This window comes from Schistocerca cancellata, chromosome 12 (assembly GCF_023864275.1).
Source record: "Schistocerca cancellata isolate TAMUIC-IGC-003103 chromosome 12, iqSchCanc2.1, whole genome shotgun sequence".
In the NCBI taxonomy this organism is placed as follows: Eukaryota; Metazoa; Arthropoda; class Insecta; order Orthoptera; family Acrididae; genus Schistocerca; species Schistocerca cancellata.
In genome coordinates, this window is record NC_064637.1 from 108,170,703 (window position 1) to 108,195,500 (window position 24,798).

At 42.5% G+C, this 24,798-nt stretch overlaps 1 protein-coding gene across 1 annotated transcript in view; it reads left to right on the forward strand.

Moving 5' to 3' along the window:
• Nucleotides 1-24,798, forward strand: part of LOC126109762 (acetylcholine receptor subunit alpha-like) — a 681,242-nt gene that overhangs the window by 356,127 nt on the left and 300,317 nt on the right. Inside the window, exon 3 of the mRNA XM_049914813.1 lies at nucleotides 10,574-10,683. Coding sequence (XP_049770770.1) covers nucleotides 10,574-10,683 — 110 coding nt within the window. The remainder of the gene's footprint in view (nucleotides 1-10,573; nucleotides 10,684-24,798) is intronic.

Sequence of the window (24,798 nt, forward strand, 5' to 3'; positions counted from 1 at the left end):
ACAAGCCTCTTTCCTCACTGTACATGATGTGGCTGTACGATCCTGAACAACATGTCAGTCCCCTCAGGCGCTAGTCGCGTGGGTCGCTAAGGTCCCATACAGCGTTCAGTGTGGCGGCCCTCCTGAACCCTTCGATTCCCTATTCCCGTCTCAAACATTCGGATCTCGACGAGTACAAGCAGCAGCCTCAGAACGACAGAGCACAGTCATAACAGGCCACAGTCCTGCAGTTGTCGACTTCTGACACGCGCTTGTAGATTTTTCTTCTTGTTACACGAGATCGTTTAACTATATGCCACGTCTTATGACCACGCTTTGGTGAGACACACACCCCAAAGCCTAGTGTTCCATGTAGAAATGAGCCGATAGGAGTTCTGAATTTAAAATAAAAACTTCTCCCCGTCGGAGTTTCGAGTCCTCCCTCGCCCATGGATGTGTGTGTTGTCCATAGCGTAAGTTAGTTTAAGTTAGGTTAAGTGATGTGTAGATGTGGTGTGCGTACACACACCATCAGATTATTTGACTTGTCGCTCTAACGAAGTAGGCGAGTGTCAGCAATATGTCTCGTGGTCTTATCGTGGCGTGTTTATCTTCTGCCGTTAGGTCAGACGATAGAAATGCCACGTGCACACTTAGAGTAGCAGATTGACGGTGACCAACTTTAAACAGAACTTGATTAATTTTCACACACATTTATTAAAATAATAACAAGCCTAAAAACTACTTAACTTGGTTCTGGATGCTATTTACAATTGACAATCTGAAGTTCCTTTGGTCTTGGTACGTTAATCTTATTCTCACATATATCTGATACTTGACATAAGAGTCTACACATTTATCTTCATGGCTATGTACAGGAATATGATAATCTTATCAGGGGCAGACTGAAACTTGACTACAGACTAATGACGACTGACTAATTGGAGGCCTGTACACTCGTTATAATACCTCACACGTTCAGGTATCACTGCGCGAGTGTGATCCGTGAGGAGAAAAGGTTCTGCCTTAGCAGTAATCTCATTGGCTGCATTACATATTAATACGTGGATCGGCGGAAGCAGAATTTGGTCCGTCTCTAAGGCAGCGCCATCTCGTAGTGCGGAGACAGACGAGCTCTGCACCTGCGCTGTTGTGCTTAGCGGGGCGCGCTCTAGTGGGAAAGTTGTGTACGCGCTGACTACGCGGAACTGTGTACACAACAGTAGGCTTAGGGACCGATGACCTAAGTAGTTTAGTCCCATAAGACCTGACCACAAATTTCCAAATTTTTCTCTAGGTGGCATTGCGAGTTTTAAATGGTAATATAATTACAGACTTTCAGAAATGATTGAGGAGGATAAATGTATCCATTTGAGGTAAGGGACCCTGACTCAGAAGCAGCAGAGTCGAATGTTAGAGCTATGAGCACTTGTTCATTTTCTCTACTGTGCTACACAGCACTTTTAAGGAACAATTGCTTGTTGCCCTTGAGATATGCGTTTTAGAGCTCATGTTTAGTAACCTTTTTTTCTTGTTTTGGTTCAGATGTTCAAATATGTATGAAATCTTATGGGACTTAACTGATAAAGTCATCAGTCCCTAAGCTTACACACTACTTAACGTAAATTATCCTAAGAACAAACATACACACCCATGCCCGAAAGAGGACATGAATCTCCGCCGGGACCAGCCACACAGTCCATGACTGCAGCACCTGGGTTGGTCTATACCACGACTGATGGAAGTTGCCTACCCTACAGTTTCATCAAAAATAATACCAGTACATATACTCCACTGTCAAGAGGTATTGGAACCATTTTCAGCTCAGGCGTTTCCGGACTAGTGTCACCGAATACGTGGCGCAGTGGTTATTTTAAAATAAAAATTTTAAAATAAAAACACTGTTTACGAATATGTTTTCACGATTGAGCGGTTTTTAAAGGACTGGAAACAATAGATTATTGAAATAAAATTGTGAATGTTTTCCAATACTTCAGGAATACATTCGACGTAATTTTTATGGTTCCATATCACAGCTGGTAAAAATGGAACCCTTCACAAGATCACTTTGTTGTCCATCTTTGTATCCGTCCGATTAGTAACACCCCTTTTTCTTAGGAAAGTGTGGAGGTATCAAGATGGAATTTATGTCACATAATAAGATCTACGTTCTCCTGGCAGTGTAAAGACTTAAGCCTCTAAGGCAATGCAATAAAAAGATATGCCTGTTTTCTGATTCTCAGAAACTCTCTCATCAAAATCTGTAATGTACCTACCCAGTCACCTAGACTCATGAAATTTGGCAAGAAGTAAGGTTTCTGTTGTGTACATAGTTCCGCGTAATCAGCGCATACACAACTTTCCCACTAGAGCGCGCCCCGCTAAGCACAACAGCGCAGGCGCAGCGCTCATCCGTCTCCGCACTACGAGATGGCGCTGCCTTAGAGATGGACCAAATTCTGCTTCCGCCGATCCGCGTATTAGCATGTAACGCAGCCAATAAGATTGCTGCTAATGTAGAAGCTTTTCTCCTCACGGATCACACTCGCGCAGTGATACCTGAACATGCGAGGTATTATAACAAGTGTACAGACCACCGATTAGTCAGTCTGCATTTGTCTGCATTAGTCAGTACCAGTCTGCATTAGTCTGTACCAGTCTATAGTCAAGTTTCCGTCTGCGCCTAATAAGATTATCATATTCCTGTACATAACCATGAAGATAAATGAATAGACACCTTGTCAAGTATCAGAGATATGTGAGAATAAGATTAACGTACCAAGACCAAAGGAACTTCAGATTGTCAATTGTAAACAGCATCCAGAATCAAGTTACGTAATGTCTATGCTTTTTATTATTTTAATAAATGTGTGTGAAAATTAATCACGTTCTGTTTAAAGTTGGTCACCGTCAATGTGCTACTCTAAGCGTGCAAGAGGCATTTCTATCATCTGACCTAACGGCAGAAGGTAAACACGCCACATTAAGACCACGAGACATATTGCTGACACTCGCCTACTTCATTAGAACGACAAGTCAAATAATCTGATAGTGTGTGTACGGAAGGTCTTACAGTACGCACACCACAGTTTCACTCAGTACAAATAAAGGAAAAAATCGTTCATCTGTAATTATATGACATCAAAAATACTTTTTCGCGAATAGAAACTTACATTGTGTTCGCAATCTGTTAAAAATTTCAGGAACTATTGTAAAGAGTTTTATCTCGGTTTCAGTAATAGGTCCAGTGAGTCACGAGGTGGCTCTCTGTGTATAATTTACACATATTTCATGCTGCGATAAAGTGAATTTCTCCGTCGCTGTGAAAGCAATGTCTTTGCGTAAGACGCAACGCCGGCTCATTCTCCTTACAAACATTCCCCGACAGTCTACGCTTACGACACGTCCAGCATGTGTAATGTTTCAAAGCAAAGTAATACTCGTAACTGATGCACAATCGGACTTAATTGTTTGGGACGAGGTATCAACAGCCTATTACATATCCATTGAAGCGTTCCACAGAACAATTCGCGTAACAAGAGCCCTATGGCCGGATGTATATTTTGCTTCTCTGTAGACTTCCGTCAAATCTTGCTACACCTTTTGTTTCGATTGCATCGGTTCTCCTTTTCTTCCCCTGACACGTTTGTTTGATATGCTGTCTGTCATTAAGTGGCTGCTTGGTTGTCTTTGCTATCGATATCTGAGTTTTTGCTTCCGGGAAACTGCTATGGAGGAGCTACCCGTCAACGTTGCAGAGAAGACGTGAACTCCGTTGACAGAGCGTGTTGTCCCGTGGCGTGTTGGGTACGCTGGCGACGCGTGCGCGGTCGGATGTGTGGATCCTTGCCATCGGAGGTCGTGTACTGCCTGTTCGAGCATAATTGCAAGTTAAGTTAGCGGAAGGTTTAATTACTAAGTAATAATTTTGTGTAACCAGCTTTCACCAGCTTTCACCGGTTGTAACCTCGTGTGGTGGCGGGGAAGTAGGGGCGTTGCGCGCTGGGAGTGTGGTGGACACGGGAGGGCAGTGTGGCTCTCCAGCGCGAAGCAGGCGTGGGCGATTGTACCGAGTCGCCACGTGATGTATGTCGGTTGTGTGTAACGAGTGGGTCGAGTTGACGGAAGAGCTCCCCGCAGGTTGGTTGTATACAGAATCGCCCCACGAGTAGTTGCTGTTCGTTTCACCTTGGTGAGACGTTAACAAGCTTCTCTAAGTCCTCCGTTTCAACACTGGAGTTTAAAAAGGAGACACTTAACATGAAGGAGCGGTCACGACCCGTCTACGTTGCAGAGAAGACGTGAACTCCGGTGACAGAGCGTGTTGTCGCGTGACCGTGGCGTGTTGGGTACGCTGACGACACGCGCGCGGTCGGATGTGTGGATCCTTGCCATCGGAGGTCGTGTACTGCCTGTTCGACCATAATTGCAAGTTAAGTTCGTGGAAGGTTTAATTACTAAGTAATAATTTTGTGTAACCAGCGTCTCTTCTGCCTTGTGGCCTCCGGCGATCGGGTTTGCTGTCCCTGGCACCGGTGTAATTGAAGACAGTGATCTTTCCTCCTCCTCTCGTTACTGTCCGATGGGAGGTGTAGTTTTGGCAGTTTAATTGTTTCGCTATTCTGTCGTGTGTTATGAGAAAATTCATGGCTTTTGTTGGTTGATCATGTGGTCGCTCATTCAGGACTGTGTGGTGTAATGTTTCCTTGCACGAGGTTAGCTCCAATTCTGTCAGCAAGTTAAGCCATCTTATGACAAGTTTTCGCTGGCTTAAAGTCGGTGCAGTGACCAGCCTGAGAGTGGCAATTGTGTTTACCGGCTGTAATGTCACTTGCAGCGGTCTCTCCGCGATATTTTCAGAAATTTTATAAATTATATAACTCAGTACTTATCTCGAAATATCTCTTCTTATCTTACCGATTCCTAAACTTTAATATACGATGATTATCAATGCAAAGTAGTTTCAAGCCCTATTATTCCTTGGAGCGTCCATTTACTCCATGGAATAGCTTCTCTGCTTTCTATGTTTTCTCTTATGAAAAGAATGAAGATCTTGCCGATTAGCCGTGAAAAAACGAAGATGTATATGTATGTTTTGTTGAGCTAGTCGCCATCTTGATGAGATTCTGTATGAGTAGGAATTTAATACATGAACTAAACTAAAGTAAGTGTGTTCGCGTAATATTTCACTGATTATTATTGACAGAGTCTGCTTACTACGCTGTGTTGCCCGGGATCAGTGGGGAACGTCTGATTTACACTGGACGAACCTGCCGTTTTGTATGCTCAAGATATCCAATTTATTACTTCAAATGAATAGGCTAACACGGTCTTACCAGCAGATCTCCGGTATTCCCCATGTGATCACCGAAAGTTAATAATTATTACAAATGTTTCCAGGAGATCGACTGACAATTTTCGTTGCACCGAGACTTCGAAATTGGTTCACTGCCTTATGGAATTTAAGTTAAGCTCAATTTAATCAGGGTAGAACAGTATTGAACTGTGTGAATGTGATAAGCCTGCTTTGTGAATGAAAATTCCCTTAATATACGCATGTTTTTTTACTATCCTGATCGGTGAAGCTAAATCAGGCCGGTGTGAGAGAGGTTTTGTAAATTATAGATCCCACAAAAAAATATTAAACGGCGTATTTAAATTGGTCAGTATTGTCTAGCCTGAGCATCCATGAGTGGCTGATTTGTGGCCACCTTACACGGGTCCGGTCATATGTTATGTTCTAATGATATTCCAGGATACTTTTGTTTACATTTTTTTTAAATTCCTCCAAGTTTGTAAATGCCCTTTATTGCCATTAATCGTGTGTTTGCTGAGACCTGTTTAATTTTTTTAATGGCGGTGTTGATAGCTTCACTACCTCACCGTACTTTATTAACAAAGTTCTGTATTTACTTTAGTAGCCTGTTTACTAATGTTCTTTAAATTTTTTTTAATTGTTGTGTTGATATAAATTACTTTGATTGGCGTTAGCGGCGTATTTGAAAAGGTAGTTTATTGCCGTACTGCTAGCTTCTCTGTTTTTTTAAAAAAAGATTCTTTTTAAACTGTTGTATTGCTATAAATTACTTGATTGCCGTAAGCGGCCTGTTTAAAAGGCTGTTTATTGCCGTACTGCTAGTTTCTGTAAGATACGAATAAAACATTTGTGAAAATCTCAACTTTACAGTTAACTGCTAGAAATTTGGCCCCGTTTCCCAACTTTTGGTGTGGCTTATAGTAACCGTAACCACTGTGTGTGTCACTTTCAAGTAATCGCAACGGAGACGAGAGCAGTCAACACATCTGCAAATTTCTAGTTAGCAAAACATGTTAATCGAACAAAAATAAATGAAAAATTACAATAGCGAATGCGAAATAACTCAAAAAATTTAAAGTTAATAGATTGTCGAAAGTCTTTGATTTCTCCGGACAGATATCGTGCCAGTATCGATCTCGATAACAGGGAAAAAATCGTCGAATTTCTCGATTCACGGTATGGGTTTATATACATATACATGGATTTATATGCATAATTAAGAATGTACGGAACCCTCGAAGTGCGACTCCTATTCGCACTTGTCCTGTTTTTTACGCCCTCGGTTCCACTGTAGTTGAAAGTGCATTATTGCGGACTTCTGCTGCGATAAATATTGAGACAGCGGTTATCTGTTTAACAATGTTAACAAAGCTCGCCTTAAAGTCGTTTTTAGATTTGCTCGTTTACCCTCGCACCATACAATATGGGATATGCCCAAAAGTCGGACGACCAGAATATGTCAGAGTCTGATAGCTATTCGTTTTAATGAAGGTTAATGATAATCTAATTAACTTGTTGCTGTTTTCGCAGTCTCGTTGCGTATTTCTTTCACTGATTTTTAGCTCCGGGACAATACGTCTTCCCAGTATGTTCACTTATCAACTCATGTGGATAAAGGCTCAAAGCATAGTTTAATTTTAACGAATGAAGGTACGTCAGTGTTACATACTGTGTCTGCCCAAATGTTTATTTTTATTCCATACATCGGGAGGCTGTCGTCTAACGTAGACAGGACGCAAAGGAAATATAAAATTAAAGCAAATCTTCCGGCCACCGGTGAATATCAGTGCTCTTATCGGTTCGTAAAGGATGATCTGGGACTGTGGAAGGCTGGAATTATAAAATTCCTCCCCAGTGGGACAAAGCTTACATAGGTCAGACGATACGCACAGTACATGGCAGGTGCGTAAAACATGAGCGCCACACTCTACTTTCGCAGTCCAGTAAGTCGAAGGTAGCTGAGCGTTGTATTACCACAGGACACACTGTGTATTATTCTGCCACCAAAATCTTGGCTCCGGCGAGATCCTATTTGGATTCGTTAATTAAAGAATCTGTGGACATGCGGCTAGCACAAATATAAATAATGATGGCGGCTTTCAGCTGGCCAAGGCTTGGGATCCGGTGATCTCTTTAATTAGAGAAAATATTTTATTCATAATGACACGTCTGGCGACATATTTCTTTTTTTAAGCGCTGCGAGCGCGTGTTCCGACAGAGGGCGGACCCGCAAATTCACCTTTCCGCATGCGTCTGCACTCTACAGATGGAACAATGTTTGCAAAGGGCGCGGATTTCGATAGAGGGTGCTCCTGTGACGGCCACCAATGCGCAAGCGTCTCCACGCCAATTTTTGCTGTAAAGCCGACACCGTGAACTAACATTCTCCAATGGCAGACACTTACCTGAAAATGGCTGAACAGTTGTCAGCCAAAATATCGTGGCGAGAAGTCAACATCATTCAGTTGCAGTCCCGAAACCTTATACAATATTTGAGTTTCGTGAAAAAAAAGTCTGTTAATGCACTACATAATCATCATGATATTGCTGATCGTGAAAACTTTGAATTAAGCAGTCAAGAACTTTTCGAGACCTACGACCCTTTACATTTCATATGTGTGTATCTATATATTACAATATTATATATATATTAGAAATATGTAGCCTATGTCTGTCCAAATGTTTATTAGTGTATCGTGTAAAAATTCGAAGTAAGGTGTGAAGAACTCTCAGATTTTTACTACCAACGTCTCCACAGGGTGGTTCATTGATCGTGACCGGGCCAAATATCTCACGAAATAAGCGTCAAACGAAAAAAAACTACAAAGAACGAAACTCGTCTACCTTGAAGGGGGGAACCAGATGGCGCTTTGGTTGGCCCGCTAGATGGTGCTGCCATAGGTCAAACGGATATAAACTGCGTTTTTTTTTTAATAGTAACCCCCATTTTTTAATACATCATCGTGTACTACGTAAAGAAATATGAATGCTTTAGTTGGTACACTTTTTTCGATTTGTGATAGATGGCACTGTAATAGTCACAAACATATGGCTCACAATTTTAGACGAACAGTTGGTAACAGGTAGGTTTTCTAAATTGAAATACAGAACGTAGGTACGTTTGTACATTTCATTTCGGTTGTTCCAATGTGATACATGGACCTTTATGAACTTACAATTTGTGAGAGCGCATGCTGTTACACTGTGATTACCTGTAAATACCACATTAATGCAACAAATGCTCAAAATGATGTCTATCAACCTCAATGCATTTGGCAATATGTGTAACGGCATTCCTCTCAACAGCGAGTAGTTCGCCTTCCGTAATGTTCGCACATGCATTCACAATGCGCTGACGCATGTCGTCAGGCGTTGTCGGTGGATCACGATAGCAAATATACTTCAACTTTCCCCACAGAAAGAAATCCGAGGATGTCAGATCCGGTGAACGTGCGGGCCATGGTATGGTGCTTCGACGACCAGTCCACCTGTCATGAAATATGCTATTCAATACCGCTTCAACCACACGCGAGCTATGTGCCGGACATCCATCATGTTGGAAGTACATCACCATTCTGTCATGCAGTGAAACATCTTGTAGTAACTTCGGTAGAACATTACGCAGCAAATCAGCATACATTGCACCATTTAGATTGTCATCGATAAAATGGAGGCCAATTATTCCTCCCATAGTGCCGCACCATATATTAACCCACCAAGGTCGCTGATGTTCCACTTGTCGCAGCCATCGTGGATTTTCCGTTGCCCAATAGTGCATATTATGCCGGTATACGTTACGGCTGTTAGTGTATGACGCTTCGTCGCTAAATAGAACGCGTGCAAAAAGTCTGTCATCGTCCCGTAATTTCTCTTGTGCCCAGTGGCAGAACTGTACACGATGTTCAAAGTCGTCGCCATGCAATTCCTGGTGCACAGAAATATGGTACGGGTGCAATCGATGTTGATGTAGTATTCTCAACACCGACGTTTCTGAGATTCCCGATTCTCGCTCAATTTGTCTGCTACTGATGTGCGGATCAGCGGCGACAGCAGCTAAAACACCCACTTGGGCATCATCATTGTTGCAGGTCTTGGTTGACGTTTCACATGTGGCTGAATACTTCCTGTTTCCTTAAATAACGTAACTATCCGGCGAACGGTCCGGACACTTGGATGATGTCGTCCAGGATAGCGAGCAGCATACATAGCACACGCCCGTTGGGCATTTTGATCACAATAGCCGTACATCAACACGATATCGACCTTTTCCGCAATTGGTAAACGGTCCATTTTAACACGGGTAATGTATCACGAAGCAAATACCGTCCGCACTGGCGGATACCACGTACTTATACGTTTATTGCCGGCCGGAGTGGCCGTGCGGTTCTAGGCGCTACAGTCTGGAACCGCGTGACCACTACGGTCGCAGGTTCGATGATGATGATGATGTTTGGTTTGTGGGGCGCTCAACAGCGTGGTTATCAGCGCCCGTACAATTACCCAATCTTTGCTCAGTCCAATTGCGCCACTTTACTGGATGATGATGAAATGATGAGGACAACACAAACACCCAGTCATCTCGAGGCAGGTGAAAATCGCTGACCCCGCCGGGAATCGCAGGTTCGAATCCTGCCTCGGGCATGGATGTGTGTAATGTCATTAGGTTAGTTAGGTTTAAGTAGTTCTAAGTTCTAGGGGACTGATGACCACAGCAGTTAAGTCCCATAGTGCTCAGAGCCATTTGAACCATTTATGCGTTTGTGACTATTACAGCGCCATCTATCACAAAGCGAAAAAAGTGGTCCAACTAGAACATTCATATTTCTGTACGTACTACACGAATACGTAATAAAAATTGGGGTTCCTATTTAAAAAACGCAGTTGATATCCGTTTGACCTAAGGCAGCGCCATGTAGCGGGTCAACCATAGTGCCATCTGGTTTCCCCCTTCAAGATAGGCGAGTTCCGTTCTTTGTAATTTTTTCGTTTGACGCTTGTTTCGTGAGATATTTGGCCTGGTCACTATCAATGGACCACCGTGTATGTTGGACAATGCAGATGTCTTCCATTTTCAAGTCTTTGATGTCGATTTTGTGTGGTGGTTTCTGTAAGTGCGTTGTACTGCTTTCCTTATTTTCTGTACTCCCCGCCTCCTCCTCCCCTGCCACAGTAGTGATTTCCCCCCCACCCCCACCCCCACCACCCCCAGCACCCCGCCCTCTCCAGCCTCTGTCGGAGTTGTGACGCGCCTGTCTCGACTGCTCTGTGTGTTGGCAGTCGTGGTACGACTACAAGCTGCGGTGGGAGCCCAAGGAGTACGGCGGCGTCCACATGCTGCACGTGCCCTCCGACCACATCTGGCGGCCAGACATCGTCCTCTACAACAAGTGAGTAGTTCGCCAACCACACAGCCAGCGCGCCAGCCGCCAAGCCCGTCTGCGGCGCCACGCACTGCGTAGCTACCTCGAGTACCCTTCCGCAAGCGTACGTTACACGACAATGGGGCCTATTTACGATCTACATGCCGTGAAGTACAACGGTTGGCGTTCGGTCGGTGGCCATAAAAGGATTCAATCGACTTATACGATACCCCAACCCAAGGACTAAAAGTAACCAACATTTTTACAGACACTTTGTAATTAACACTGTGGTGTGCGTACTGTAAGACATTCCATACACACACCATCAGATTATTTGACTTGTCGCTCTAACGAAGTAGGCGAGTGTCAGCTATATGTCTCGTGCTCTTATCGTGGCGTGTTTATCTTCTGCCGTTAGGTCAGACGATAGAAATGCCACTTGCACGCTTAGAGTAGCAGATTGACGGTGACCAACTTTAAACATAACTTGATTAATTTTCGCAGACATTTATTAAAATAATAAAAATCATAAAAATTACTTAACTTGGTTCTGTAAGCTATTTACAATTGACAATCTGAAGTTCCTTTGGTCTTGGTACGTTAATCTTATTCTCACATATATCTCTGATACTTGACAAAGTGTCTATTCATTTATCTTCATGGCTATGTACAGGAATATGATAATCTTATTAGGCACAGACTGAAACTTGACTACAGACTAATGCAGACTGACTAATCGGAGGTCTGTACACTCGTAATAACACCTCGCGCGTTCATGTGTCTCTGCGCGGGTGTGATCCGTGAGGAGAAAAGGTTCTACTTTAGCAGCAATCTCAATGGCTACGTTACATATTAATACGCGGATCGGTGGAAGCAGAATTTGGTCCATCTCTATGGCAGTGCCATCTCGTAGTGCGGAGACGGACGAGCGATGTGCCTGTGCTGTTGTGCTCAGCGGGGCGCGCTCTAGTGGGAAAGTTGTGTACGCACTGACTACGCGGAACTATCTAAAAACAAAGACACAGCAAAATAAAACAATGCACACTTCATTCAATTAATTTTTTTTCAGTGTCCCCCAAAATTCCTTATCATCATTCATGTGGTACTTACGATCTACATACATTGCAACGGAGTATTTACATTTGCTTGACAGCAGTAAAAATTTCACTCTATTTATAAGAAACCCCAACCTCAAAACAGACTTTTGCTATACCCAAATCAGCACATTTTGTTACAGACAATCTGTAATGAAAATGTAGCAAATTACGACAAAATTGATGTCTTGTACGTTTCACTTTTCCTCAATTGCTTGTTTCTTTAAACTGGTTTTGTAAGCTGCTGATCATGAATTCCGAAAATCGGTAATTATCAACTTCAAGTTACTTGTGTGAATAATGTGAATGTAATTAATTTATTATAAATAAAAGTCTAAAAATATTTTAAAAAAACATAAAAATGAGTTCACTGTTATGTTAACACTTTATTTTTGTTTAACAGCAGTTGTCATGAAGATTGTTACAGTTGTAATAACAAAAAAATGGCTCTGAGCACTATGGGACTTAACATCTGAGGTCATCAGTCCCCTAGAACTTAGAACTACTTAAACCTAACTAACCTAAGGACGACACACACATCCATGCCCGAGGCAGGATCCGAAAACCGCTTGGCCACTCCGGTCGGCTTGTAATAACAATCATTGACATTTACTTACACTGACGGAAAAAGTCGCAACACAAAAAAGTAATTAATGTAGGGTAATAAAATGTAAATACTCGTACATTAGTTTAGGTAACGTATGTAAGTGATTAATATTGCAAGATCACAAATTAATGTAAGCGAGAGATAAATCATTGCAAATGTGAAATTCTGACACATGAGTAACCGGTTTAACGACCAGTATGTTGAATTCAAGCGTGCAAACATGCATACATCGTGTTGTACAGGTGTCGGATGTAGTTTGTGGGATGGAATTAATTGCCTGCCGCACTTGGTGGGTCAATACAGGGTCGGTTAATTCTATTTGTGTTTGATGCTGAAGTTGTCGTCCAATCACGTCCAGTAAGTGTTAGTTTGCTGGCAGATTTGGTTATAGAGCACGCTAAGGCAACATATGACACGTTGTAGAGCTTGTTGCGTTACAGCACCGGTATTTGGGCGAGTGTTATCCTGTTGGAAAACACCCCGTGGATTGCTTTTCATGATGGGTCGAATCACTAAACTGACGTACAAATTTGCAGCCAGGGAGCGTGGGATAACCACGAGAGTGTTCCTGCTGTCATACGAAATCGCAACCGAGACCGTAAATCCAAGTATAGGACCAGTGTGTCTATCACGCAGGAAGGATGGTTCCAGGGTCTTAACTGGTCTCCTTCTAACCAACACACGGCCATCACTGGCACCGAGGCAGAACCGGCTTTCGTCCGAAAACAAAACAGACCTCCATCTTGCCTTCCAGTGAGCTCTCGCTTGACACCTCTAAAGCCACAAATGGCAGTGGGCAGTCAGTAGATAACGCGCTACCGTCTGTCTCCGACATGTCTCTAAAGTAAGCGATTTGTAACAATCGGTTCTGTCGCCGTAGTGAAAGCTGTTGGTCATATTTCTGCTGTAGTGCGGAACACGATGGTCTTCCCTGTCGGTAGTGCCACACTGCCGTATTGTGACCACCGCTGCCAGCAACCATGTATACTGACTACATTCCTGCCAAGTCTTTCAGCAGTATCGCAGAAGCAACATCCAGCTTCTCATAGCCCTATTACACGACCGTGTTCAAATTCAGTGACCTGTTGGTAATGGCGACTTTCACTTCGTCTCTTTTCTTATTTGTTTTGTTTTATTATTATTATTCGCGTAACAACTAATGTATGAGATAAAATATGTTACTACGAAAAGAGACCCGAAATACCTTTTAGTGATGCTGTGCTATGCCTTTCTTTGGATCATTAATTTTCGACAAAACAAAATATATTATGTTCTTATCGTTCTGGATCTGGATTTCTATTAAAGGAACATTTTTTCGTTACTGTAACTCACCATAAAGATCAACCTATCTTTCTTACTTTATAGTTATTGAAAAGGTTAATGAAAATTACTTCGTTATCAATACTGATGTTACAGTACGCAATGATTGTTCAACATCATAATTTTGCAGTGGATTTTTGTTAACAGTAAAACAACAATAAGTACCACGACTAACACGAGAACATGAGACTATTATCGTAGAAAAAAGATGTTTTCACTATAAGGTTGCCAGACCAGAACTACGCACAGCAAGATTTCTTTTACGTGATCAAAGTAAATTATCTTTTTGCACTGTTAGTAATATATTATCAGCAGCCCGCGTCAACCCGTAAAACACATCATAAAATCTGCTGCTCTGCTCTGCAACTTCGAAAGCTGAAAGAAATAATTTTTACTTCACTATTACCTGCCCGCTTCTTTGCGGTATGATAGATTTCACTTAATGAAATTTGAATGCGCCGCGGCAACGGCTCGTTCGTTCGTAGCGCAGCTCTGTACCACGAATAATATTTAACTAACTGAAAATGTCTTAAGGGGATGGGATAAAACACCAGGCAAGCTTATCATAAATTATAATGCAAGGTTTCACTAAGTAACTCTATTTAAAACATTTAAATATATTAATTATTACACATCTTTACAATGAGTACGTAATGGCGTACATCTCTCGATCTTGACAAAAGAATGCTACCCTAGCGTACACTATCACGTCACAGGCTATCCTGCTCACGTAACTCCAAGAAGACGACAGAGAAATTAATGTTCGTTCTGTATTATTTATACTAGTCACATATTCTCATCTTTGTTTGATATTTAATAAGTATCGTCTGTGGCGGTTTCAGAACTCGCCGACACAGATATTATCTAAAATAAATTAAAAAAAGACTTTACATAATTTTATACAATAACAAAACATGACACACAATGTTTTCTCTTTATTACATAATATGACTTTTGCTAAGAGACGTTACACGACTCTGTCACCTTAAAGGCATTCTTGGATAACGTCAGCTGACCACGTCCAATCTCAAAGGCAACTAACTCCCACGTCCGTGCCGGCCGCGGTTCTAGGCGCTTCAGTCCGGAAGCGCCCGACTGCTACGGTCGCAGGTTCGAATGCTGCCTCAGGCATGGATGTGTGTGATGTCCTTAGGTTAGTTAGGTTTAAGTAGTTCTAAGTTCTAGGGGACTGATGACCTCAGATGTTAAGTCCCATAATGCTCAGAGCCGTTTGAACCATTCTCACGTCCGTTATAGCGTGTATTTAAAGCAAACATTATTTGCACCCTCACAGTGGCGTTATTAGCACCACCTCATGCGACTGGCGCGACATTAGAATAGACTTCATCTTCCAGCTATAGAAACACGCCTAGCAACATTAGTTTATTACAACTCCCTCTTGGCGTTGCTATTTTTTTCCATCAGTATATTTTTGTTAGTACTTCGCGTCCATAAATATAATAACAGCTAACGTTCGAAAGCTAATGTTCCAATTTCTGTGCTTGAAACACATAATAAAACATACACCCAAAATTTCGCAGGAGAGCTTCTGTAAAGTTTGGAAGGTGGGAGACGAGGTACTGGCACAATTGAAATTGTGAGGACGGGTCGTGAGTCGTGCTCGGGATGGTAGAGCACTTGCCCGCGAAAAGCAAAGGTCCCGAGTTCGAGTCTCGGTCCGGCACACAGTTTTAATCTGCCAGGAAGTTTCAAACACCTAAATCTTGACACTCACCATTCGTCACATGCATGTCTCGCCAATTTCAACCAAACACATACCACGTCTGCTTCTTCTACTTATTATTTCTCCTGGACTTCTTCTCTTATCTTCACGGGGTGGACATGTTAATTATTATATTTGGTGATGTTTGTGGTAGAGCGTGACCAAATACCCTTCCTTCCACTGCCTCCATCAAGACACCTCGGATGACTTTATGCGCCGCAAGTGGCATTACCTCTTTCTTATCGATCATAAATACGGGATAAAACTATTTTTATCTGCACTCATTTTCGGGGTAAGTCATTAATAATGTAGCTTCATGTTCGACCACATAACAGAAACTCCAAAAAATGGGACTTAAGTATTTGCCGGCCTTGTTAATACAACGCATGAACCGCGTCGCCGTTAATTCTACTAGACTCTATTGAGCGTAAGCAAAGATGCTGTAGCTTACGATTGCGGAAGGATACATTGTCGCAGCACCGCGCTATCAATGAGCAGACGCATACATAACAATCGTTAATGTGCCGCTGTTATTGTGATGACTGCTGCATGAGGTCTGACTGTTGCGTCAGCGTGTGAAGTGAAGTGAAGTGTGTAAATTGTTGCAGCCGCCATTGCGTAGAGTAGTTCACCGCTTTTCACTGCATTTCGCATTGTTGTTTGCGGCAGTTTGAAATTTCGTCCATTTCAGAACTTTGAGGAAACTACATTGGAATTCTAACTCTGTGTACTTCATGTGACACACTGTTTGTGTCAGCTTTCGCAGGTGCAGATCATGGACAGCTGTCTGCTGCAATTGTGTACAAATTTTCTCAACACTGTTCATGATTCTTCTAGGTCTCTCTGGAGGTGAACAGTAGGAGAAAAGTGAATCCTGTTCCAGGCGACACGCATCTTTTGCTACTATTTTTTATTTTTTTATTTTTTATTTTGCTTCGGCCATGTTGTCATGCTGTGTTTGTTTCCTTCGATGCTGGTACTGCTGCTGCACTGATACGAATTATTTACAGCAGAATGGAAAGAAGCTGTGGCAGCCGACCTCCGAGAAGACTAAATTTGGTTCTGAAGAACTGTAGGAACACGCGAGGCAGTACTGACTGTACGACTTTTTGTAGATGGCAGGTTGAAGAAACTCGGACCTACATTTATAGCATTTCTACACGTAGGACAAAATTTACTGGAATACACGCTTCGAAACTCTGTAGGTAGCAGAAATAAAAGTTTCCACAACTTCTACAGAAACTACACTGCAGTTGTGAGTCGAAGGCGCGAACGAGAAACAGCAGTTGAGAAGGGAGTGGGAAAGGTTTGTAGCTCATCCCCGACGTTCTTTATTATGTAGACTGAGCAAGCAGTGAATAAAACCAAGGAGAAAATTTGGGAATTGAAGTAAAATACGGGAGGAGGTAATAAAAAGATTGAGCTTTGCTAGTGACGTAGTTTAAGTAATTTTGTGAGAGACGGTAAAGAATTCAGAAGAGCCAGTTCAGCAGAATAGATAGTGTCTAAGCTAGAGGGTATAAAAGGAACACCAACGAAGGTAAATCAAGGAGAATGGAATGTAGTCGAATTAAATTGGGCGTTGCCGAGACAAGTAGAAATTGATACTGGAAATAGTACATGAGTTTTTTTATTTGTCGGGAAAAAATAACTAGCGTTCGAAATGGAGAGGGACTGGCAAGAGCAAGGAATACATTTATGAAAAAGTGGAATTTGTTAACATCTTATGCAAATGTGTTACGATTTCTTTTCTGGAGGTATTAATCTGGAGAATAGCCATGTATGAAAGTGAAGAGACTAGAAACTTTTAAAATATGTGGTGCAGAAGAGTGGTGAAGATTAGATGGGTACGTCGAGAACTAATGGGGAGGTACTGAATAGAATTGGGAAGAAAATAACTTTGTGGCACAACTTGACTCAAGAAGGGATCGGTTGACCAGACACATACTCAAGCATCAATGAATCATCAATTTGGTAGTGGAGGGAAGAGAGGAAGGTAAAAATTGTAGAAGAGACCAAGAGATGAATAAAATAAGTAGATTCAGAAGGATGTGCGTTGCGCTAGTTACATATGAGGAAACTTACACAGGACAGACTAGCATATAGAGGTGCATCAAACCAATCTCTGAATTGCAGATGACGTTAAATACAAGTACTTCTATTAGGTAGCAGCTCCATCTGACTGCCAGCCAATGAGCCAGTGAACTACACACATGGACACCCACAGAAATTTATGAAAGAGAGAGTTAATTCTAAAGCTGTTGTTTCGATATGACGTATTCGGCGAGTACTGAGAATGTGTCGTGCCTTAAGATCTTAATCTGACACGAAGTACACCAAACTTTTATTTCGTATTTCTTGAAAGTATATTAAACTGATCGGTAAAAAGTAAGCATATATTGTGTGACAGATACCTTACATCAGTACAAAATATATTATGTTTCTACAAAATATTAATTAAAATTTATACTATCTACAATTCGCTTCTTATGACCTGCCATTTCTTTACTCCTTCAGTTAAATCGTCGTACTCTTATTTTTTTGTAGTTGTATCTCCGATTGGACACTCTGTTTTCTCTTGTTACATTCATTATTTTAGTTTTTTTTACATTGTGTTCCCTGTTTCTATATGGTTTAAGGTCGACGAATTTTTTTCAGGTCATATCCTTTCTTAGACTTGGGGTAAACTTGATAGCAGGCATTTTTATACATAACTTCAAATGGTCCTTGAAATAATTCAAAAAGTTTAGAAACATCGATTTACTTAGATTTGCTATGGGTCCTAGCCAGTACTGAATCTCTTAAATTCATTTACTTACAACATAATCGTGCAGTTCTTTTCTTTTATAGTTTTCGTTTTCTGGTGTCTTCCTAAACTCTTCTTTATTCTATTCCCTGAAGCGCTGTATTTAGTACATGAGTATTTTTTGCTTAAGCAGCCAGTTTCATGCATGCAGCAGTCATACACGCCTTCAGCCCCTTGATTAGATAAGCCTATTTCAACTTTTTACAGGCAAACTGTGACACACTAACAGAAAGTACATCTTCTGAGGCCACTGTTACGAATGTGGATACTCCCTAGTGATGTGAAATTACATCCCCATCCCCATATCCAAGCTATACAACACATTAGGAAATACAGCTAGATAATCTTCACAAAACTTATTTTTATTCATAAACAATATTGTCAGATTCTTAATGAGGACTAAAAACCACAAATATTTGGATATCAATAAAAATAACAAGCAAAAAATACAACTGATTAACATACGTCTAAGTGGAGAAAAGGCCAACAAACTTAATAAAAGTTCTTATTCAGCTGTGATACTATCTAAAACAATTGTTTGCCTACAGACCTTGTCATGTAAATGGACTGAATTCATTACATTCATGCCTTCTATTTTTTTAAAGTTGAACAAAGTGTCTTACGAAAGTATCGTTCTTGGGTTCTTTGGGTAAAGTGGCGAATTGGAGAAATTCGTCAAAACTGGCCTCAAATTGGACAGCAGAGCCGATCTTAAACTAGAGTGCAGTATCGTAAGTCTTAAGATTGCGTGTTCCGCTGTTTTTCTCCCCATGTAGCTCTAGAAGGTCCAAAATTCTGAAGAAGGCATATTCTCCACATCTCTCACCAACTGAAAACGTCTGGTCAATGGTGGCAGAGCAACTGGCTTGTCACAATACGCCAGTCACTACTCTTGATGAACTGCGGTATCGTGTTGAAGCTGCATGGGCAGCTGTACCTGTACACGCAATCCAAACACCGTTTGTCACAAATCGCGCAACCCTTTTATGTATTGCACTGATCTCTCTTCTTGCACTGAAAATCGCATTTCTTTTTCGCGACTGACGCATTTGGGTCCACAGATTAATTATCCATGAACTGTAGAAGTAAATAAAAATGTATCTGCCAGAGCACTTTGCTAATTTATTACTACAAGAGTACAAAATTTACAACGACGTTTTCACCCTACTTTTAAACACACTTGGTCCATCGCTGCACAATATTTTTAATTCGCTTTGGAAAAAAAGCTTTTCGGTTGAGGTGAGCCGACGGCCTCTGAAACTGTCTTTACACTGAGCTGTCAAAAGTCATGGGACAACATTTAATATCGTGTCAGACATTCTCTTCCCCGGCTTGGCCCAGCTTGACATGACATGGACTCAGCAAGCCGTTGGAAGTCCCCTGTAGAAATCCTGAGCCACGTTGCCTCTACTGCCCCTCATAATTGCGAAAGTGTCGCCGGTGCAGTATTTTGTGCGCGAACTGGCCTCTCGATTATATCCCATGAATGTTCCATACCATTCATGTAGGACGGTCTGGGTGGCCAAATCATTCGCTCGAATTGCCCAGAATGTTCTGACATGGCCAGTTGTGGTCAATAAATATTCATCGTTGTTTGGGAACATGAAATTTATGAATGGGTGTAACTAGTCTCCAAGTAGTAGAACATAATATTTCCACGATAATTATCCCAGCAGACGAAATGAATTAAAATTTGTGCTGCGATCGGGTCTCGAACTTGGGTCTTCTTGATTTCTAAGCAGAAATGCTAACAATTACACTACTACAGCACGATGGTCAACAGTCACGAACTACCTAAGCTGAGTGCCCTCCACAACACCATTTTTCGCTTATACATTGTCACTACCGTCAGGGCACTCAGCAGTTTGGGTGCATATATCCTGAGAAGTCAGTACCGAGAACAACCACCTCTGGCCGTAATAACGGCCTTGATACGTCTGGGCATTGAGTCAAACAGAGCTTGGATGACGTGTACAGGTACAGCTGCCCATGCAGCTTCAACACGATACCACAGTTCATCAAGAGTAGTGACTGGCGTATTGTGACGAGCCAGTTGCTCGGCCACCATTGACCAGACGTTTTCAATTAGTGAGAGATCTGCAGAATGTGCTGGCCATGGCAGCAGTCGAACATTTTCTGTATCCAGAAAGGCCCGTACAGGATCTGCAACACGCGGTCGTGCATTATCCTGCTTAAATGTAGGGTTTCGCTGGGATCGAATGAAGAATAGAGCCAAGGGGCGTAACACATCTGAAATGTAACGTCCACTGTTCAAAGCGCCGTCAATGCGAACAAGAGGTGACCGAGACGTGTAACCAATGGCACCCCATACCATCACGCCGGGTGATACGCCACTATGGCGAATACACGCTTTCAATGTGCGTTCACCGCGATGTCGCCAAACACGGATGCGACCATCATGATGCTGTAAACAGAACCTGAATTCATCCGAAAAAAAAGACGTTTAGGTATTTCTGCACTCAGGTTCGTCGTAGAGTACGACATCGCAAGCGCTCCTGTCTGTGATGCAGCGTCAAGGGTAACCGCAGCCACGGTCTCCGAGCTGATAGTCAGTGCTGCTGCAAACGGCGTGGAACTGTTCGTGCAGATGGTTGTCGTCTTGCGAACGCCCCCATCTGTTGACTCAGGGATCGAGACGTGGCTGCACGATCCGTTACAGCCATGCGGATAAGATGCCTGTCATCTCGATTGCTAGTGATACGAGGCCGTTGGGATCCAGCACGGCGGTCCGTACTACCCTCCTGAACCCACCGATTCCATATTCTGCTAACAGTCATTGGATCTCGACCAAAGAGAGCAGCAATGTCACGATACGATAAACAGCAATCGCGACAGCCTACATTCCGACCTTTATAAAAGTCTGAAACGTGATGGTACGCATTTCTCCTCCTTACACGAGGCACCACAACATCTTTTCACCTGGGAACGCCGGTCAACTGCTGTTTGTGTATGAGAAATCGGTTGGAAACTTTCCTCATGTCAGCACGTTGTAGGTGTCTCCACCGGCACCTACTTCGTGTGAATGCTCTGAAAAGCTAATCATTTGCATGTAACATCGTCTTCTTCCTTTGGGTTAAATTTAGCGCCTGTAACACGTCTTTTCGTGGTGTAGCAGTTTTAATGGCCAGTAGTGTATTTATGCATTTGCGGGTACTGAACATAATGTTTTTCTTATATCATATCCTTATCGCCCGCAGTTCTTGGTCTCGCGATAGCGTTTTCGCTTCCCGAGCAGGGGGTCACGGGTTCCATTCCTGGCGGGGTTAGGGATTTTCACCTGCCTTTAGATGACTGGGTGTTGTTGTGTTGTCTTCATAATCATCATTCATCCCTATTATTGTCGGAGGAAGGCAATAGCAAACCACCTCCGCTAGGCCCTTGCCTAGTACGGCGGTGCGGGTCTCCCGCATCGTCCTCTACACTCTGTTTCGGAGTATGAAACTTCATCATCGTCATATCCTTATTGAGTATTACGATCCGGTATTAATTTTGTGCTGTGTTTGATGAGTTAGATGACGAGAAATTTCAGGATTGCAGTGTGTGCCTCTAATATGAAACACCTCAAATTGCAATCCCTACGGAGCTTCTCATCGGATTTGCTTATGCCTCGTAACGATTTAACTCCCTGAAACTAAAAAGGACGATTTGGAATAAAAATGACATTATCAATGCTTTACAGGTCCTGTCAGTAAAAAGACACAACTCCCTAAATGCTGTGAAAGTAATTTATTCTACTAGAACCACTATACCAACGCTTCCTTGTTCGAACTTTCCTTTCGAACGATCAAGTTACTACAAAAATCTGAAAGTAGTGGATTTTATTTAATGATAAGGGAGAGAAACTTGTCAAATATGTGATGCAAACGATGTTCTATGGGATCAGATGAGTTCATATGCAGTTTCGTTAGTGCAGTCATGAGAGAGAAATGGAATCCCATATGCGTTCATTGGTAAAATTACAGGATCAGATTCGACGATTTCACGAACCTTACACGAAAAAATAACATTTCATCGTGGAAACGATGTGCGTATTGAAAGCAGTTGCAGTTGGTCACCAAGTAATTTTTTGTCAGTCTGATGTAAAACAACATAAGGCGTCTTCTGTGACTGCGTCAAAGAAAGTGTTAAGTACTCAATCTCATATGCCGCCACAGAAGTGTTTTGGCTCAACATCTTCCCATTCATTGCGTTCATGCTTATAGGAAGGAATTTAGTTTCCCAAAGGATGCGCTCGATAAACATTCCAATCAGCCGAATGTTAAAATTATTTAGCACGAGTCAGGATTGTCCATCGTGTAAATCAAAGCCCTCGACTGACCGCCGTTCTCCGAGGCAAACGCCGGGTTGGTACTTCAGATACCATCGAGAGGGGTGAAAGGGGGAGTAGAAGGGAAGCAGGTCTTATCATTACTGCTGAGTGTTGAATGAGTCCGGGAGAAACTTTTGTCCCACCACTAATGATTTTCACGAGGAGAAACCTGCTAGGCATTTTAATGAGAGGGGCTCCACGTGGGTGGGTTCAAGAAAATCTATTTACAGACTGCTTTCGCATCTTAATTATGGCGACCAAGCCACGAAAGAAGATGCTCTCCTGCTAATTGTTGATGGCCATAACACTGACTCTCTCTCTCTCTCTCTCTCGCTTTCTCTCTCTCTGTCTCTCTCTCTCCCTCCCTCTCTCTCTCTCTCTCTCTCTCTCTCTCTCACACACACACACACACACACACACACACACACACACACATTGACGTTGCTCGTCCTGCCCATAGCAAATAAAAGACCATAATAAGGTTTCCTCTTATACAAAACATAGGATACAACCCATCTACATCTACATACATACTCCGCAATCCACCATACGGTGCGTGGCGGAGGGTACCTCGTACCACAACTAGCATCTTCTCTCCCTGTTCCACTCCCAAACAGAACGAGGGAAAAATGACTGCCTATATGCCTCTGTACGAGCCCTAATCTCTCTTATCTTATCTTTGTGGTCTTTCCACGAAATATAAGTTGGCTACAGCAAAATTGTACTGCAGTCAGCCTCAAATGCTGGTTCTCTACATTTCCCCAGTAGCGATTCACGAAAAGAACGCCTCCTTTCTTCCAGAGACTCCCACCCGAGTTCCTGAAGCATTTCCGTAACACTTGCGTGATGATCAAACCTACCAGCAACAAATCTAGCAGCCCGCCTCTGAATTGCTTCTATGTCCACCCTCTATCCGACCTGATAGGGATCCCAAATGCTCCAGCAGTACTCAAGAATAGGTCGTATTAGTGTTTTATAAGCGGTCTCCTTTGCAGATGAACCACATCTTCTCAAAATTCTACCAATGAACCGAAGACGACTATCTGCCTTCCCCACAACTGCCATTACATGCCTGTCCCACTTCATATCGCTCTGCAATGTTACGCCCAAATATTTAATCGACGTGACTCTGTCAAGCGCTACACTACTAATGGAATATTCAGACGTTACAGGATTCTTTTTCCTATTCATCTGCATTAATTTACATTTATCTATATGTAGAGTTAGCTGCCATTATTTACACCAATCACAAATCCTGTCCAAGTCATCTTGTATCCTCCTACAGTCACTCAAAGACGACACCTTCCGGTACACCACAGCATCATCAGCAAACAGCCGCACATTGGTAGCCACCCTATCCGAAATATCATTTATGTCGATAGAAAACAACAGCGGACCTACCACACTTCCCTGGGGCACTCCACATGATACTCACACGTCCGATGAACACTCGCCATCGAGGACAACGTACTGGGTTCTATTATTTAAGAAGTCTTCGAGCCACTCACATATTTGGGAACCAATGCCATATGCTCGTACCTTAGTTAGGAGTCTGCAGTGGGGCACCGAGTCAAACGCTTTCCGGAAGTCAAGGAATATGGCATCCGTCTGATACCCTTCATCCAGGGTTCGCAAGATATCATGTGAAAAAAGGGCGAGTTGGTTTCGCAGGAACGATGCTTTCTAAAGCCGTGCTGATACATGGACAGCAACTTTCTCAAGGAAATTCGTTATATTCGAACTGAGAATATGTTCGAGAATCCTGCAACAAACTGATGTTAAGGATATTGGTCTGTAATTTTGAGGATCCGTCCCTCTACCCTTCTTATATACAGGCGACACCTGCGCTTTTTTACAGTCGCTTGGGACTTACGTTGGACAAGAGATTCGCGATAAATGCAAGCTCAGTAAGCAGCCAATGCTGTACTCTCTGTAAAACCGAATTGGAATGCCATCAGGACCTGGAGATTTATTTATTTTCAACCCATTCAGCTGCTTCACAACCCCAGGGATGTCTATCACTATGTTCCCCGTACGGGAATCTGTACGCGACTCAAACGGCGGTATGTTTGTACGATTCTCCTGCGCGAAAGATTTCTCAAATGCTAAATTTAAAATTTCAGCTTTCGTTTTGCTGTCTTCCGTTGCCAGGTCAGACTGATCAGTGAGTGACTGGATGGAAGCCTTCGACCCGCTTACCGATTTTACGTAAGACCAGAATTTCCTTGGGTTTTCAGCAAGATCTTTTGCTAAGGTGTGACG